The sequence below is a fragment of the Geotrypetes seraphini genome, chromosome 2 (genome assembly GCF_902459505.1).
Source record: "Geotrypetes seraphini chromosome 2, aGeoSer1.1, whole genome shotgun sequence".
In the NCBI taxonomy this organism is placed as follows: Eukaryota; Metazoa; Chordata; class Amphibia; order Gymnophiona; family Dermophiidae; genus Geotrypetes; species Geotrypetes seraphini.
The window spans coordinates 237,781,926-237,797,966 of record NC_047085.1 but is presented as its reverse complement, the minus strand read 5'-3'; the positions used below and the strand labels follow the sequence as shown (position 1 = coordinate 237,797,966).

General features: G+C 42.2%; 1 protein-coding gene across 1 annotated transcript in view; it reads left to right on the top strand.

Annotated features, from left to right (window-relative positions):
• The first annotated feature begins 1,115 nt into the window (after nucleotides 1-1,115).
• The window catches only part of MARCHF11 (membrane associated ring-CH-type finger 11), a 51,454-nt gene continuing 36,528 nt past the window's right edge, over nucleotides 1,116-16,041 (top strand). Inside the window, exons 1-2 of the mRNA XM_033930113.1 lie at nucleotides 1,116-1,886; nucleotides 9,513-9,668. Coding sequence (XP_033786004.1) covers nucleotides 1,584-1,886; nucleotides 9,513-9,668 — 459 coding nt within the window. The 5' untranslated portion in view covers nucleotides 1,116-1,583. The remainder of the gene's footprint in view (nucleotides 1,887-9,512; nucleotides 9,669-16,041) is intronic.

Below are 16,041 nucleotides of genomic sequence, written 5' to 3'. Positions count from 1 at the left end.
GAAATGAAAAATAGTAGTAGTAATAGTAACCTACAAAAATGAGTGCTAAGAGCAAATAACAAATGATTTTTGACATTCTCCTTCTCAGCCAACAGACACAAGAGAAGCTCCCATTCGAACTTCGTTTCCCCCCCAGTTAGAGGATGCAAACTGAAAAAACACCATGAACACCTTTTCTCACATCAGGCAGCTTTATGGGGTAAAGATCTAGAATTGCTCTCGCCCACCACTTATGAGGAATTCAGGAAGCGCCTAAAAACACTCCTGTTCCGGAAGTATCTAGACAGCTGACCTGTTCTTCTCATCCCCCTCTATAACGGTTCTCTCACCCAATCTCCCTCTTGCTTTCACTTTCCTTAAGTTCTCTCATTTTGTACTTTTATTGTTCTTTTGTAAACTTCACGGTACTGCGGTATATAAACTGTTATTATTATTATTATTTAACATATTATTTGATATAATAATTGGATTATTAATTTAATGCATGTTAATAATTGTGGTCCTAAATAGACAAAGATGTATAAACAGTGATTTTAGAAAAGGTGCTACTTATATATGTGGAAGCAGCAATATAGAGAAATCTTAATGGAGCATGAGTGGTCCTTCTAAGTATATCCTATGTTGTAATTTACAGCGAGATTCACTGAAAAATCTCCATGTTGATATTTACACCTGCTTCAATTCATACATAACTCTAAGCTACTCTTTTGGACCTGGAGTTTGAAGAAATACTGGGAAAGGTGGGTGTGGAGGGTGGCATAATACCTCTTATGAGTTTACAACTACCTCCAGTATACAAGTTTCAGTTTCAGAATTTGGCTCCATGACTGGCTTTCCTTCCCTTTTTATAAAATCTTCCACTGGGAGTCATTTATATTATGACACCCCTTCGCCCCCTGAAGGGGGAGGAAGAAGTGTGGTGGTGTGGAATAATTGTACACCTCTTTGTGGGTGCCTGCAGTTTTGTGGGGACAGACATATATATTCACTGTGCCTGCTCAGTATGTATTTTTGGGAGAAGTTTGCTTACAGCATTTTGTGTGTTGGGGGGGGGGGGCTGCACCGAGGTGTCTGGAATGACTGAAAAGGGGTGTGTGTGAACTGTTTGTGGGGAGGTGGATTGGAAGATTTGGATGGCGCCTGCGTCTTTCAATGGCGCGGCGTGTGTGAGCGTGCCAGCGCGCGTGTGGGAGGGAGGGGCCGCACGTTCGCAGGTGGACCCGCGCCCCGGTGGGCACGCGCCACACCGTGCGAGCGGTTGGACGCGGCTCGCGCCGCAGTGCCGTGTTTGGATATGAAACGAGCTGGTGGGGGAGGGTGAGCCGCGCTGCCTGCAATTGTGTGTGTGTGTGTGTGAGAGAGAGCGAGCGAGCGAGCGAAATCAACCGTCACAGAGTCATCGCCTCCACCCCGCCCCCCTCGTCGCCGCCAGCCGCAGAGAGAATTACACACCCGCCCTCCCGCCCGGGTCCCTGCCTCCATGCGCCGCGGCTCTGCCGGCGTCTGGGTTGAATGAGCGAGGGGTGAGGAGGCCGGGATGGTGGCGCTGAGCCCTCGCCGCTGACCTCGCCCCTCCGTCCGCCATGAGCTCGGAGGAGAGCGCGGGCGCCGGCGCCGCCGCCGGGACGGCCGGCCTCTTCCAGCAACTTCCCGGGCAGCGGACTGGGGCCGCGGCCGTCCCCCTGCTCGGGGAGGAGGCGGAGCCCGAGGACGAAGAGCCGCCGGCGCCCGCGGCCGACGGAGCCGGCGACGGGGGCAGCGGCGTCCCCCAGCCCAAGCAGCACAGCAACGCCAGAGCCCCCAAAGCCGACTCGGGCTCCGTGTGCAGCAGCGACAACAACAGCCCGACCCCCATCTGCAAGATCTGCTTCCAGGGAGCCGAGCAGGTACCGGAGCGCTGCTTCTGCTTCTCCGCCGCTTTTTGCTTGTATTCTTCCTATTAGGAGAGAGAATGGGTGCGTAAAGGGGGGGGAGGGGATCGCCCTCCCCTCCCCTCCCCTCCCCTCCCCTCCTTTTCGGCTAAGCTCTTATTTTTAAATGTTTTCCCTTAAGTGCTGCTGTGCATTAAACATAAGGTTATCCTTTACTTTGCCAATCGCTGACTCTGCAGCGTACACATATGTCTGTGAGCACAATGCAGGGACGCCGGACGCGTGTTGAGTTGGGCAGGGCACGCTCTGGAGGCTTCGTCGGCTCTGCACATCAGCACCCTGGACAGCTGCCCTTCCACTGGCGGAAGCTCAGGCGCGTTTACTCCTCCAGACTTCCAGAGAAGTGAGGCAGTGCCCTCCTAGGTTACTTATTATTTGGGGGTACGAAGAGCTTTTATAAGTGCAAGACTTTGGGAAACTTATTAAGGGGAAAGTCTCGGGCAGCTCTTCTCTTCCCTTAAGTGCTCTGGAGGACTGGTTTTTTTTTTTTTTTTTAACGAATGAGAATTTATTTGGGGCTAAATAAGTTTCGTCTCTCTCTCTTTTAAACAATGAGAATACCGTAGTAGCGCTATAATTTGGATGAATACGTTTTGCAGAGGTACCCATCTTTTTTTTCCCCTTTGAATAGATGAAAAAATAAATAGTGTCTACTTATGGTTCTGAACTAACAACAGTAATATCTCAAGTTATTACTATTATTATTACCATTAACTACATCATAATTTGTAATTTTTCAACAAGAGAGTTTTAAATTTGGGCTTCCTGCCCATGTAGCTTTCACTGGTTTAGAAAACTGTGTAATAGGAAATTTTGATTCAGTAATGGTGTCACTATTAAGCAACAATTTAGAAATCGTTCCTCTAAGTTATTTTAACTTTTAAAAATTCTGCATAAAGAAATAGGTGACTTGCTGAAAGAGAGAGATGTTCCTTTGCACTCCCTAAAATAAAATTCAGTGTTTGTTACAGCTGGGAAATACAGCATTTGTTAAACTAGGAAAACAATGTAATGGAAATAATGGAGTAGTCAACTTCTATGATTTCATAAACAATAATAGAAAAGTTAAATTGTAGCTTCTAGAACATGACAATATGGTAATCATCTATGGAAATTAAAGGAAACCAAGAATAAAGTTTGCATGTTTGGACTAATTTTATGAAGTATCCAAAATAGCAAATTTATTTATTATAAATGCTTGATATACCACATACATAATGGCCAAAAAGGCTTCAGTGCAGTTAACATTTAAAAAAAAAGGGGAGTAAGAATAGGAAGGGAAAAAACTACATAAAGATGGCTAGGGAAAGAGACTTCAGAAATAGAAGTAATAAAGAGTTTAAGAGGCTGAGCAGAAGATAGCTTGAAAGAAATGAGTCTCTAGAAGTGCCTTAAATTTAGAGTATGATATTTCTGATTTGAGAGATAGAGGGAGAGCATTCCAAACTTTGGACCTAACTAGCTAAATGTAGTTTTTATGGAAATCTGCAAGCAAATTGAAGAGAGGGTGAGAAGTGAAAAAGTGAACAATTTGGGGAGTAGGGGATGAGAAAGTGGGTTGATGTAAGTAGTGCAATGGGAAGATGTCCTTTTAAGATCTTGAAGTGGATTGGCGCTGAAACAGGAAGACAGTGTTCCATATGCAAAAGGAGAGTGACATGATCAAACGAGTGTGCAGTGGACCGTACTAGTTGAAGACACTTGAGAGTATACAGAAGAAGCCCAGCAGAGGCAGTTGCAATAGTTGAGGTGAGGGATAACTAAGGAGATGATCGGGGAATGAATACAAATAGAATTAATTCTGTGACGTGCAAATGTAGAAAGATTTATGGTCCACTAATCAGTTACATAAACAAATATGTGCCTGTTAGTTTCTAGGGAAGGCCATAATATCTCCTCCAGGTTCAGCTTTCTTTGCCTACTTACACGACACCAGACCCAGGCTAATGAGAAATACTTTTATTATGAAAATAGAAAAATATAATTCAAAAGCCAGCAGCAATAACTAATTATTGATCACAATATATCCGATTACATATATGAAACTCAATGCATAATTATCACAACACACTTGCTAGATAAATAAGTAAACTAATTCTTACACTCTAAATAATTCCTTATAATAATAATTCCTGATTAGCAGCAACTATTACAGGTTATCACCAAGAGTAGCTTCACTTCTCCTTATCCCGAACCAAACTAGGATTCGTTTATCTAACCCCAGCTGGTAAGATAATAGAATTCCATATTCTCACCATCCAATTAGGCCTTGGCACAAAATCAGGTGAAAGGGAAGGCGTCTTCTACTCAGCACTGAAGATAAGAATTATTTTGGTACCGGAATAAGAATTCATCAGCCAGTGGAAAAGCTGTAATTTAGTTTGGCAGCAAAGTTCCTTAAGTGATATGAAAACCAGGTCTGGATAAAAGTCCTGTTCCTTCACTCCCTGGACGAGAGCTAATCACAAGAGGTAACTTTTCAGGTCTTAATTATTATAAAAGAAGTGCATGGAGAACACCTATGATAAGATGCGAGTTCACCCACATCCTAACACAGACTAAATTATAATTAGCACCTTTTTACTTGGATCTCGTCAGATGACTTCTCCAGACCAATCCAGAAACAGAACTTAGATGAATAGCCTTTCTGTATAAAGTCTCGTACAATCTGGGAGACAGAGGCGCCTTCGTTAGATAAGAAACACAGGAGCAATTCCTCCCCCCAAGATTCACACAGGCTAAGCATGAAGGCATAGATGGATGTCCTTGACTAGAATACAATTCTGGTATATACCCAGAATGCATCAGGCAGAAACTTGCTAGGTTCAGGCTGGAATGATTTCTTGCAAATAATGGTTCAGGCTTGATGATGTCAGAGAGGCCTAACCTACAGGTGCAAATAAGGAAACATCCCTACACAAAGAAGTACAGTACATGTGCACTATATGGTCAATATGATCATTAAATTATAGTTTGGAATCAAAAGTAACACCAGGTATCTTAACTGAATCTTTGAACGTGAGGCAGTGGTTGCTAATGGTAGGGGCTGAGGGAACTGGAGCATAGGGATTGGGGAAACGAATGGATTTACATTTGGAGCTATTCAGGAAAAAGAAGTTATCTTTGAGCCATTCAGAAATGGATACAAGGCATGAGTACAAGGCAAGAGTTAAGAGCCAACAGAAGCTTCGGAGTTGGTGACTCTGTAGAGAATTTTGAAATTGTTTACATAACACAATGATATGCAACCCTGAGACTAAATGACAGTGAGAAGATGAGATAAAAATATATTAAAATGAATTGGAGCCAACAAGGAGCCCTATGGGACACCAGAGTTGGCCAGCCTTTGCAGAATGATTTCAAAGTGTTTATGGTGTAGTTTTAGACAGCAGCAAAATTAGAGACAGTGTTGCTGCCCTAAGCATCCCACTTTCTCTGATTTATTTCTGTGAATTCATATCTGTGATTTAAAAGAAAAACAGATACAGAGTAAATGCATTATACCATCCTCTTGTTTTTAGGATGATATGATAGTTCTTAAATGTGCTCTGAGAGCATGAACAAACTCATGTTAAAATTAGTTACACATAAGATGTTCTAAAATGAGTTAAAAGTACTAATTAGCAGTGATAAAAGGATAAAGCTGGAAGGAGTACAACTGATCAAATTATTTTATAGTAACATAAATGCTTCAAACAAAATAAGACAGTGAAATATTCTGCATTTATGAGAGTCATTTTAGATAGGATGTCTAAGTCTGACTTTAGGAATGGGAAGCTGGAGGCAGAGAAACAGTCATTTTTGAACAGGAAGTCCAAATAATTTTTTTTTTAATCCCCCTACTTGGACCTCTTGTTCACCAAAATGTCTAGGCCTCCAGAATGTCTAACTTTAGTCACCATTTTTTGACCAAAAAAGAGTTACAAATATCCAAAGGCACCATTTAGACATTGAGGCAAGCAATTTGAATGCCACCATATAGACATCCCAATAGAGCAGAGGGGCACATCAGAGGGCACTGCTGTGAACTTCACATAAAGGGTGCCAGATATACATCTTACAATAACCCCCTTCTAATGTATGGTGATCCCTCCAAAACTCCCCCAAAACCTATTATACCCACCTGTCTCACACTCCAATAGCCCTTATGGCTGCAGGTGGCACTTATATGGCAGTATACTGTAGTAGGATTTTGGTGGACTCACCCCCACCCCCCAAATATGAAGATAACATTATATACCTGTCTGAAGAACAGCAGCATCTGGTTTGGGAAAGGCTAGTAGAGCATCACGCAGGTGTTTTAAGTAGCCTGGTGGATGGGCTAATGAGCCATAGCCAAAACACCTTTTTTCAGAGAAATAGAGGCAATAGAACTAGAGGGCATGAATGGAGGTTAAATGGCCATTTTTCTTAATGGAGAAGGGTAAATAGCGGTGTGCCACAGGGATCTGTATTGGGACTGGTGCTATTTAACTTATTTATATTGATCTGGAAAAACTACGAGTGAGGTAATTAAATTTGCAGATAACACTAAACTGTTCAAAATTGTTAAAACACATGCAGACTGTGAAAAACTGCAGGAAGACCTTAGGAAATTGGAAGACTCGGCGTCCAAATAGCACATGAAATTTAGGACTCCCTTTATCAAGCCGCGCTAGCGGGTTTAGCGCGTCGGAAATTTCATCAAGCGCTAACCCCCGTGGCTGGCTAAAAACTAACGCCTACTCAATACTGGCGTTAGCAGCTAGCGCGGCAGGCAGTTTAACGCGCAGTATTATGCGCGTTAAACCACTACCGCAGCTTGATAAAAGGATCCCTTAAAGTTGACAAATGCAAAGTGATGCACTTTGGGAAGAATAATCCAAATCATAATGCTGGTCACGGAGGTGTTCGATGGTCTGGTTTGTTTTATTTTATTTGATTTACTGATGTCTGTTATTGAGGCATCTTGTATGACTTATGGAATTTTATATTTTGATGTATGTGTGAGTTTGGCCAGTTTTGGCCTTAAATGATATTCGTCGTTGATGCAACGTGTATGTTATATGCAATTTGTTATAGTGTGTCTCTGAAGTGTTTTGTACGATAAATGTAAATTTTTTATTTTGTATGTTAATATGTAACTTGCCCTGGATAAGGGCGGGTGAGAAATAAACAAATAATAGTTACCAGATGCTGGGACCACCTTGGGGGTCAGCACTCAAGAAAAAGATCTGGGTGTCATCATGGACAATAGCTGAAATCTTCAGCCCAATGTGTGGTGGCGGCCAAAAAAGAAAACAAGATGCTAGAAATTATTAGAAAAGGGATGGTAAATAAGACTAAGAATGTTATAATGCCTTTGTATTGCTTAATGGTGCGACCTCACCTGGAGTATTGCATTTAGTTCTGTCTCCTTATCTCAAAAAATATATAGCAGCACTAGAAAAGGTTCAAAGAAGAGCGACCAAGATGATAAAGGGGCAGGAACTCCTCTCGTATGAGGAAAGACTAAAGAGGTTAGGGTTCTTCAGCTTGGAAAAGAGACGGCTGAGGGGAGATATGATTGAAGTCTACAAAATCCTGAGTGGAGTAGAATGGGTACAAGTGGGTTGATTTTTCAGTCCATCAAAAATTACAAAGACTAGGAAACACTCGATGAAATTACAGAGTATAGTGTTCCCCCGGTTCGTTCGTGGCCCCGGTCATTCGCGGTATTTTCCGACTGCGAACCGCCGACAAGGAGAGGGCAGCGGGAGAGGCAGGAGAGAGCAGCTGGAGCGCCAGCGAGTACAGGAAATCACTCGCTGTATGCTCCGACCGTTTTTTCCTGCACTAAGTTGGGCCTTATCCAATCAGGAGCTGCTTTGACACGCAGCTCCTGATTGGTAAGGCCTGACTTAGTGCAGGAAGAGGCGGTCGGAGCATACAGCGAGTGATTTCCTGCACTTGCTGGCGCTCTAGCTGCTCTCTCCTGCCTCTCCCGCTGCCCTCTTCAGTCTCCCCCATGAAAAACTGTATTTGCAGTTTTTCAAGATTCGCGGGGGTTCCTGGGATGGAACCCCCGTGAATATCGGGGGAGTACTGTAATACTTTTTAAACCAATAGGAAGAAATATTTTTCACTCAGAGAATAGTTAAGTTCTGGAATGTGTTGCCAAAGTTTGTGGTAAGAGCGGTTAATGTAGCTGGTTTTAAAAAAGGTTTGGACAAGTTTCTAGAGGAAAAGTCCATAGTCTGCTGTTGAGACAGACACGGGGGAAGCCATTTTCTTGCCCTGGATTGGTGCCATGGAATGCTGCTACTATTTGCATTTTTGTCAGGTACTTGTGACTTGGATTGGCTTCCTTGAAGACAGGATACTGGGCTAGATGAACCATTGGTCTGACTCAGGCTATTCTTATGTTTTTATGAGGTGTCAGGGAGGTAGATTCAGGAGTAACGTCAGGAAATATTTTTTTCACTGAGAGAGTGGTGGATGCTTGCAATGCCCTTCCAAGAGAGGTGGTAGAGTTCAAAATTGTCAATGAATTCAAAAATCTGTGGAATAGACACAGGGGATTCTTAAATATAAAGAAGATGAAAGTGCAACATGGCTGTTGAGGTGTTACCTTGCGCAAGAATAGTGGGAGCTGAGGCTGATGCCGGACAGACTTAATTGATCTGTCCCGCAAATAATGAGAGACAAAGAAGAGTGGCCGAATCCAGCATGGTGGAATGGAGTCTGATGTCAGACAGACTTGGATGGTCTGTGTGAGGGGAACTATGCGACTTATGGGAGGAGGAAGGCATATTGGTAAATTGAATACTGTCAACATCAACCTCCATCATTTTTGACATGATTGGGATTTCACAATCAGCATTTAAACATGGGTGATGTGGGCCTACACAACGTGGTAGGCAAGGCCCTGGTCACCTTGTTGTGCAGACTGGATGGATCATGAGGGTCTTTTTCTGATGTCACTTACTATGAGGGACAGAAATGTCAAGTTTGGAGTTTACAAATCTGGTGTGATCTACATTATTGAAGTAAGTGAGTGGATAATCTGAAACTAGCTTGCATGGCCCCCCAGCTTTAAAGTTGGTTTCAGCTCTGGTCCTGACGAACACAATTCTTTCTGTGCCCTTTAGCCATCATCCTATCAGGGTCTAGGCATTCATCTAGCACCCTATTTAAGAAGAGGGCTTACATGTAGAAATGTAAGGTGGTGTATTATAAAAGGGCATAGAATAGAAGCAATGGGGCACAAGCAGAATGCAACATCACCTCTGGATACTACACGCCAGTGGTTGCATTTTCTAGTATGTGCTATAAGGCACAACAGGAATTGGGTTACTGACATATAATCCTAACCCTATAAGCCTAATGAGTTTCTTCTTACGCTCTTATTAACAAAATAACCTGAAGAGTAACTCAAGACATGGAATGCTTTATTTATGTTTGCCATTACAGCACTTTCTTACCCCTGCTGAAAAATTCTGTTTTGTCAATACATATTTTAAACCAGTTGACCAACATGCTGAGCTATTCTCTTGTGCTGGCTGGCAAATATTGAATGGTATGCAAATATAACTCAATTTATTTGCACTTTATTCTTTTCAGGGTGAATTACTCAATCCCTGCCGGTGTGATGGATCAGTACGGTACACACATCAACTATGTCTTTTAAAGTGGATCAGTGAAAGAGGGTCATGGACCTGCGAGCTTTGCTGTTATAGATACCACGTTATAGCAATTAAAATGAAAAAACCTTGTCAGGTAACATTTTCCCTAATACTTTTCTCCAGTTATCAACTTGTGAGCAGACGAGAGAGAGAGAGAGATAAGAGGGGCCACTGAAAAATTCTCAGCCCAACCAACAAGGTTGGGGCAGTTTCCATCGAGGGCTATATACGTAGTCCAGCGTTTTTCCACTTTTTTTGTTCTGCATTTTTCTGACAATGAAAAAAGTGGAAAATTACTGGACTAAATGTAGAGTCCTCAATGGAGACTGCCCCAGCTTTGTTGGTTGGGCTGAGAACTCCACAGTGGCCCCTCGTAAGCTTTTAGTTTTCTTAATAGGAGGGATTGCTTATGGTGTGTAATTAATTGCTTATGGTGTTCAATTGTTTTTCCCCCTTGTCAGTTTTTGTTTCTGTTGTGATTGATCTAAAAAAAAAAAAAAAAAAATCATGTATGAGCAGGCTGAGCTGAGCATTGTTTATTGTATTTAATGAATTGTCTAGAGTGGTCTTAAATGATAAAGAATTTTTATCTGACTTGACCGGTGATGGTAGAATGGTTGCATTATCTTGTATAGTTCTGAAATCGTCTTATGATTCTTGCTAGAGGTCTGTGGGACTAGGACATTTTGCAGACTGAGTGTACATGGAGAAAGGAAATAGAAGAGATTTACAGTGGTAGAGTAGCATCCTCAATCCCAACACATTTACAGATTATCATTAAAGGGAATCCTTCTGATGTGATCAACTAATGACTCCTTTTACTAAGCTGCGATAGCGGTTTCAGCGCGCACTTAGTGCGCGCAGAATTGCCACACGTGCTACATGTTAACGCCAGCATTGAGCTGGCGTTAGTTCTAGCCGCATGGCACAGGTTTAGCGCGTGCTAAAAACGCTATCGCAGCTTAGTAAAAGGAGCCCTAAATTTAAAGCAGTAGTGTTTCATTGGTAGATGTAACATTTGAAAATTTTAATACATTTTGCTTATGTTCATATGCCTATTAGAAGGTGACAACTTCTATAATCATAAACTTCCAGATTTGTTTATAACAAAAAGATTTTTTTTTACCAAACCTTAAATTGATTAGGGATGGTAAAGATCCTCAGAGGGTTCCAAATCATGGTTCATAGACAACGACGCGAAAGACAAAAGTGCGTGCCGACAATTGAGCGGAGCGCGCGCCGCTCTAAATTACAGTTTTTAGGGGCTCCGATGGGGGTTTTTGTTGGGGAACCCCCCCAGTTTACTTAATAGACATCGCGCCGGCGTTATGGGGGGTTTGGGGGGTTGTAACCCTCTACATTTTACTGTAAACTGAACTTTTTCCCTAAAAACAGGGAAAAAGTGAAGTTTTCAGTAAAATGTGGGGGGTTACAACCCCCCACAACGCGGCGCGATGTCTATTAAGTAAAGTGGGGGGGTTCCCCCACACACACCTCATCGGAGCACTAAAAACAGTAATTTAGAGCAGTGCGCGCTGCGCTCAGTTGTCTGGGCGCGCCTTTGTCCCGGCGCGCTTTTGACCTGACACCACAAATCACTGAACCCAATCTTCATTGGATCAAATCTTGATTAATTCTTTTGTTTAAATCTACTATTTCATTAGTATAAATATAGTTTTTTTATTTTGTAGTATATCTTTTTCTTAAAGTATTTAGCTTAAATGGCTTTAAACATGCCCATATTTCAGATTACTTTCGTCAGGGTTGAGGCTCACGATTTAAATCAACATTTTGGAACTGTGCCTACATTTCAGCACCATATATCGAATTTGGGGTTAATTTTGTAGCTGGGGAGAGCAATGTATCACTGCTGAGTTTGTTGCTTTCTGCTTCTCAGTGGCTCTGGGTGGTTGTTATAAACAAAGCTGGAAGTTTATGATTGTAGAAGTTGTTGAATTGGATTCCAGTCATTGAATAGCCAGTCACGTTGAAGCTATAATATTAGAAGGTGACAGCACTGTGGCTATTGTATTTTTTTCAGGTATGTATGTGACATAGAAAAATCACCAGCATTTTTGCATTTTAGAAATTGTGACTCTATGATGACAAGCAGGTAACACAGTAACACAGATAAGTTGTGTAACTCCATCTAGTGCTGGAGAAGAGAATCTTTTCAGAGCTTTCAAAGAAACTTTGCAGGCATATGTAATAGTTTTCCATGCACCATAAGACCCTCAGTTGTTTCAGGTTTATGTAAAATTTCTTATACCGCCTAATCAGACTTCTAGGCAGTGTACAATTTTAGTAAAAACAGATATTGACTATAATACAAATTTAAAATTAATAGATATCTTTAGGGGTAGTTAATACATCCAAGGACGCTTTAACCAAGGACAAACAGGAACAAAAAGAAAAAAGGTTGGAACTACAATATTATAGAGAAAGAGAGAACAATTAAGGAAAAGTACACTGGGAAGGGTTGCTGTGTTGGGGAACAGCATGTTTTGCCCTTACAAGGACACTTAGGTTTCAAAGGCATCGACAAATAAAAATGTTTTTAAGTTTGTTTTAAATTGATTTAAAGAAGATTCAACACGTAAATAGTTAGGAATAGAATTCCAAAGGGAGGGAGCAGTCACTGTAAAAATACTCAATCTCATTGTATTAATAAGCTTGAGGGATGGAACCGAGAGCAGATTTTGAGTCATGGAGCGAAGAGTTCGAGAGGAGTTATGGGGAATAAGGAGTCTGTCTATAAATTCAGGCTGATTATTTTGACTGGTTTTAAATGTTAGTAGCAAGATTTTGTAACTAATTCTGTGTTCTACTGGAAGGCAATGTGCTTTGTACAGTAAGGGGGAAACATGGTCGAATATTTTTGCATTAAATATGATTTTTACAGCGGTATTTTGAACAATCTGAAGGATCTCATTTCTTTTTTTGTTCTGCTCTTGTAAAGGGCATTGCAATAGTCAATGCAGGCGATCACTAATGAGTGAATCAGGGTGTTTAAAGAGGACAGCTCAAGTAATTTAGAGAGATCTGATCATTCTTAGACGATAGAAACAGTGTTTGACCACTGTGCTGATGTGAAGGTGATAGGTGAATAGCAAGGTGACTCCAAGCAGTTTTAATGAAGGCATCTTTTTGCTATTATTTAATTAAAAGAATATGTTTGCTGGATCAGACCTATCTCAGTTTATTTTTCTATTACATTCACATTTTTCACGTAAACTCTGCTAATAGTTCCCTATCATGTTTTTGTGGCATTTTAAAGGTTGTTTTTTTAAAAATTTAAATAGTCCTTAATAATGATTGAGAATTTAATACTTTTTTTTATTTGTTGTAAAATGCAATCCGATCAACATGTCTTTCCTTGGAAAATTTTTCCTCTATCCAATTTTTCTCATTGTGTCTAAGAAGCAAGCCAGTGGCTTCAAGTGAGGCCTGATATCCTTCATGAATTATTATGCAGAGTGTCGCAACTATCTAGGCAGAGATCATGACTTCTTTTCATTTGGCTTCTGTCCTGAGATCTTGAGAGTAGCTTACTGCACTTCCCTGTCTGGAAAAAAAAAAAAAAAAAAAGAGGCCAACTCAAAGCTGGCCTCAAGACCTAAAGGGGACAAATTTTTCCCATCCCCACAGGAACTCAATTTCCTGTTCTTGTCCCTGCTCCATTCCTGCATTCTCTGTATCATCTGTACAAGCCTCACACACTTTAAAATCATAAATGTTTGAGGTTTATACGGTTAAGATAGAGCTTGCAGGAATGTGGCAAGGACAGGGACAGAACTTGCAGGGTTGGGACAGGAAATTGAGCTCCCTTGGGCATGGGGAAAATTTGTCCCTGTGTCATTCTCTAGGCATGACTCAGAGAGCTGATCAAGGTCTTTGTGGAGGTCAGGTCTCATTGAAGAGGTCTTTATCTGATTCAGGGGAAGATTCTCAAATGTTTGTGGTAAAATCTGGTGGGCAGCTTTCATGGATGCTAGTGTAACGATTTCAAAATGGCGAATCATTCTTAAAAAACATGCATGCAAATGAGGTTCACAGAGAGTCACTAAATTTGCATGTGCTGATCGCTGGTGATAGCGATCGGCACATGCACAGAAGAAACACACAAAATAAAAAGACCCCAAATTGAAGATTGGCAGGATGAATGCATGCCTATTCCCTCCCGCCACCGACGTTGAGCAATCCTCTCTCCGGCAGCGGGAAAAATGCCCACTCCCTCCCACTGCCATGCAACAAGTTCCCCGCAGTGGAAGAGATGCCTACTCTGTCCTGCCACCAAACACAACCCAACACCCTCCAGCGGTGGAAGAGATGCCCAGACCCTCCCACAGCCATGCAACAATCCCCTAGCAGTGGGAGAGATGCCCACTCACTCCCACCGCCAAGCAACCCCCAACATCCCCTGGCAGTGGGAAAGATGCCCACTCCCTCCTGCTACCAAAATGCCCCCGCCACCCCCGTGCCTCTAATGCCCCCGACCCCTTTACCTTGTTTTCAAAGGCCAGCCAGAGGGATGCCTACCACCTCTAGCCAGCAGGCCCGCCTCTTCAAAATGGCAGTCCTTCCCCTCCCCGGTGCATCCTGGGATGTGTCGAGGGGCCTAGGACTCTGATTGGCCCGGTTTGCTTAAGGCCCCTTCTATGGGAGGGGCTTTAGGAATCTGGGCCAATCAGAACCCTAGACCCGCTCCCCATTTACCAGAGATTCTCCACACAAATAACATGCATATTATTTGAATGCTATTGTGCTGAGAATCGCCAGGAAAATAATCACTCCCACCACGTTATTTTTTTACCGTGGTGTCGGAACTTAGAAAATCTGGTCCTGAGTCCCTGATTTTCCCTCATCTCTAATGCCAGATTTCTTCTCAGTTCTCTCACCTGTTTCCCCATGTAATGCTAAGTTCTCCCTCCCCTCTCCCAGCCCATCTTTAACCTAGAGTTTAAAACATATCCTGTCACAGTTAAGGCCTTTTTTATATTACTGCTCAGTGTCCTCTGCCTTACAGCCTAGCCCTGGTATATTCCTTTTTCTCTCAGCATTGACTTCTTCCACACATTTCAAGCCATAAATCAGTGGTTTGAATCTCATGGTGTTCCATAGAGACACATGGAGCACTACATGGTTCAGAATGCTAATCTGCAAATCATTCATTAGGGGGTCAACAGGAGGAGCATGTTGGACTGCTGATGCTACTTTGCTGTCAGGCTAGGAGTGGGTGGGAGGGGTGAATAAAGCCTGGGAGGTGAAAGAAAGAGGTTTGAGTACTAAGATGAGAACAGGCCATTTTTTTAGTGCTTTGTACTCATTTCAAGTTCCTGTCTGAATGGGTGTTATACTTCCACCTTAATCATTCTTTTAACACTCTTCCTGCTGCAATATACATATACAACTAAGTTGTATTTCATACATGTGATTGTAAGAGAGCTGTTGTCTTCTGTCTGGAGTGGACTAAAAGCCTTATAAAATATACCCAGTTCTTTAGTTTGGTCTCATCTAACCAGTCCTTGTTATAACGAGAATTATCTATAAATGGGTAGAAAATAGCTAATGTTATCCCAGGAGAAGCAGGCAGCATATGCTCACAGATGGGTGATGTCATCCATGGAGCCCGATACGGATGGTCTAAAAGTGTAGTATCACTTTAACTCTTGAAAAGTCTTGATGTCCAGTACCGCACATGTGCAAGTGCCTTCCTGCCCAACGTTGGCTCGCCGGTGTATCAGTTTTTAGTCTTCTGCAGAGCTAAACAATTGTGCTTTGGAGTGTCTCCAAATGCGCAATTTTTTTCCTCATACTTTTTTGCCTTCCTGTACTTTTTTCTTTTCATTTACTTCATTATTTCCTTTCCTAGTACTCTCCCTTTAAATTATCCATTTTTAATTTATTTCCAATTCGGGGCCTTCGGGCTCATCTCAGCCTCTCAGCAGACTGGCTGTATCAATTGATTTTTGGGGTCTTGTTCACTTGACTACCACAACGATTGAGTGCCTTGACCTCGCAGGGATTCTTTTTCCATCCATGCCCAAGCCTTCCTGTGGTTTGAAAAGTATTCTCAGTGCAACAGGACAATATCTAATACTGATTTGCACAATTTGTGCCTTCAGTGTCTTGGTCTTGAAAATCGGGCTGATGCTTGTTCTCGCTATACCACTCTTAAAAACGTTCTTTGAAGGCGTGACTTCTTTAGCAGGAAAAACCTTTTGGATCGCCTACAATGTCTTCACCTATACCATTGAAGTCTAAAGAAAATTCGATAAAATGATCAAGTCGATGTACGCCAAGAGCCGATGCAAGAGGTCTAAATCTCCATCACCGCAGTTAGCATCTCCTTAGAGATGTGCATCTTTTTCGAGGTCACCATTGCCTTGACTCACTACAGCTACGGTGGCACCATCTATACCGACAATGGTACTGGTGCAATCCTTACAGGATATTCATTCTCAATT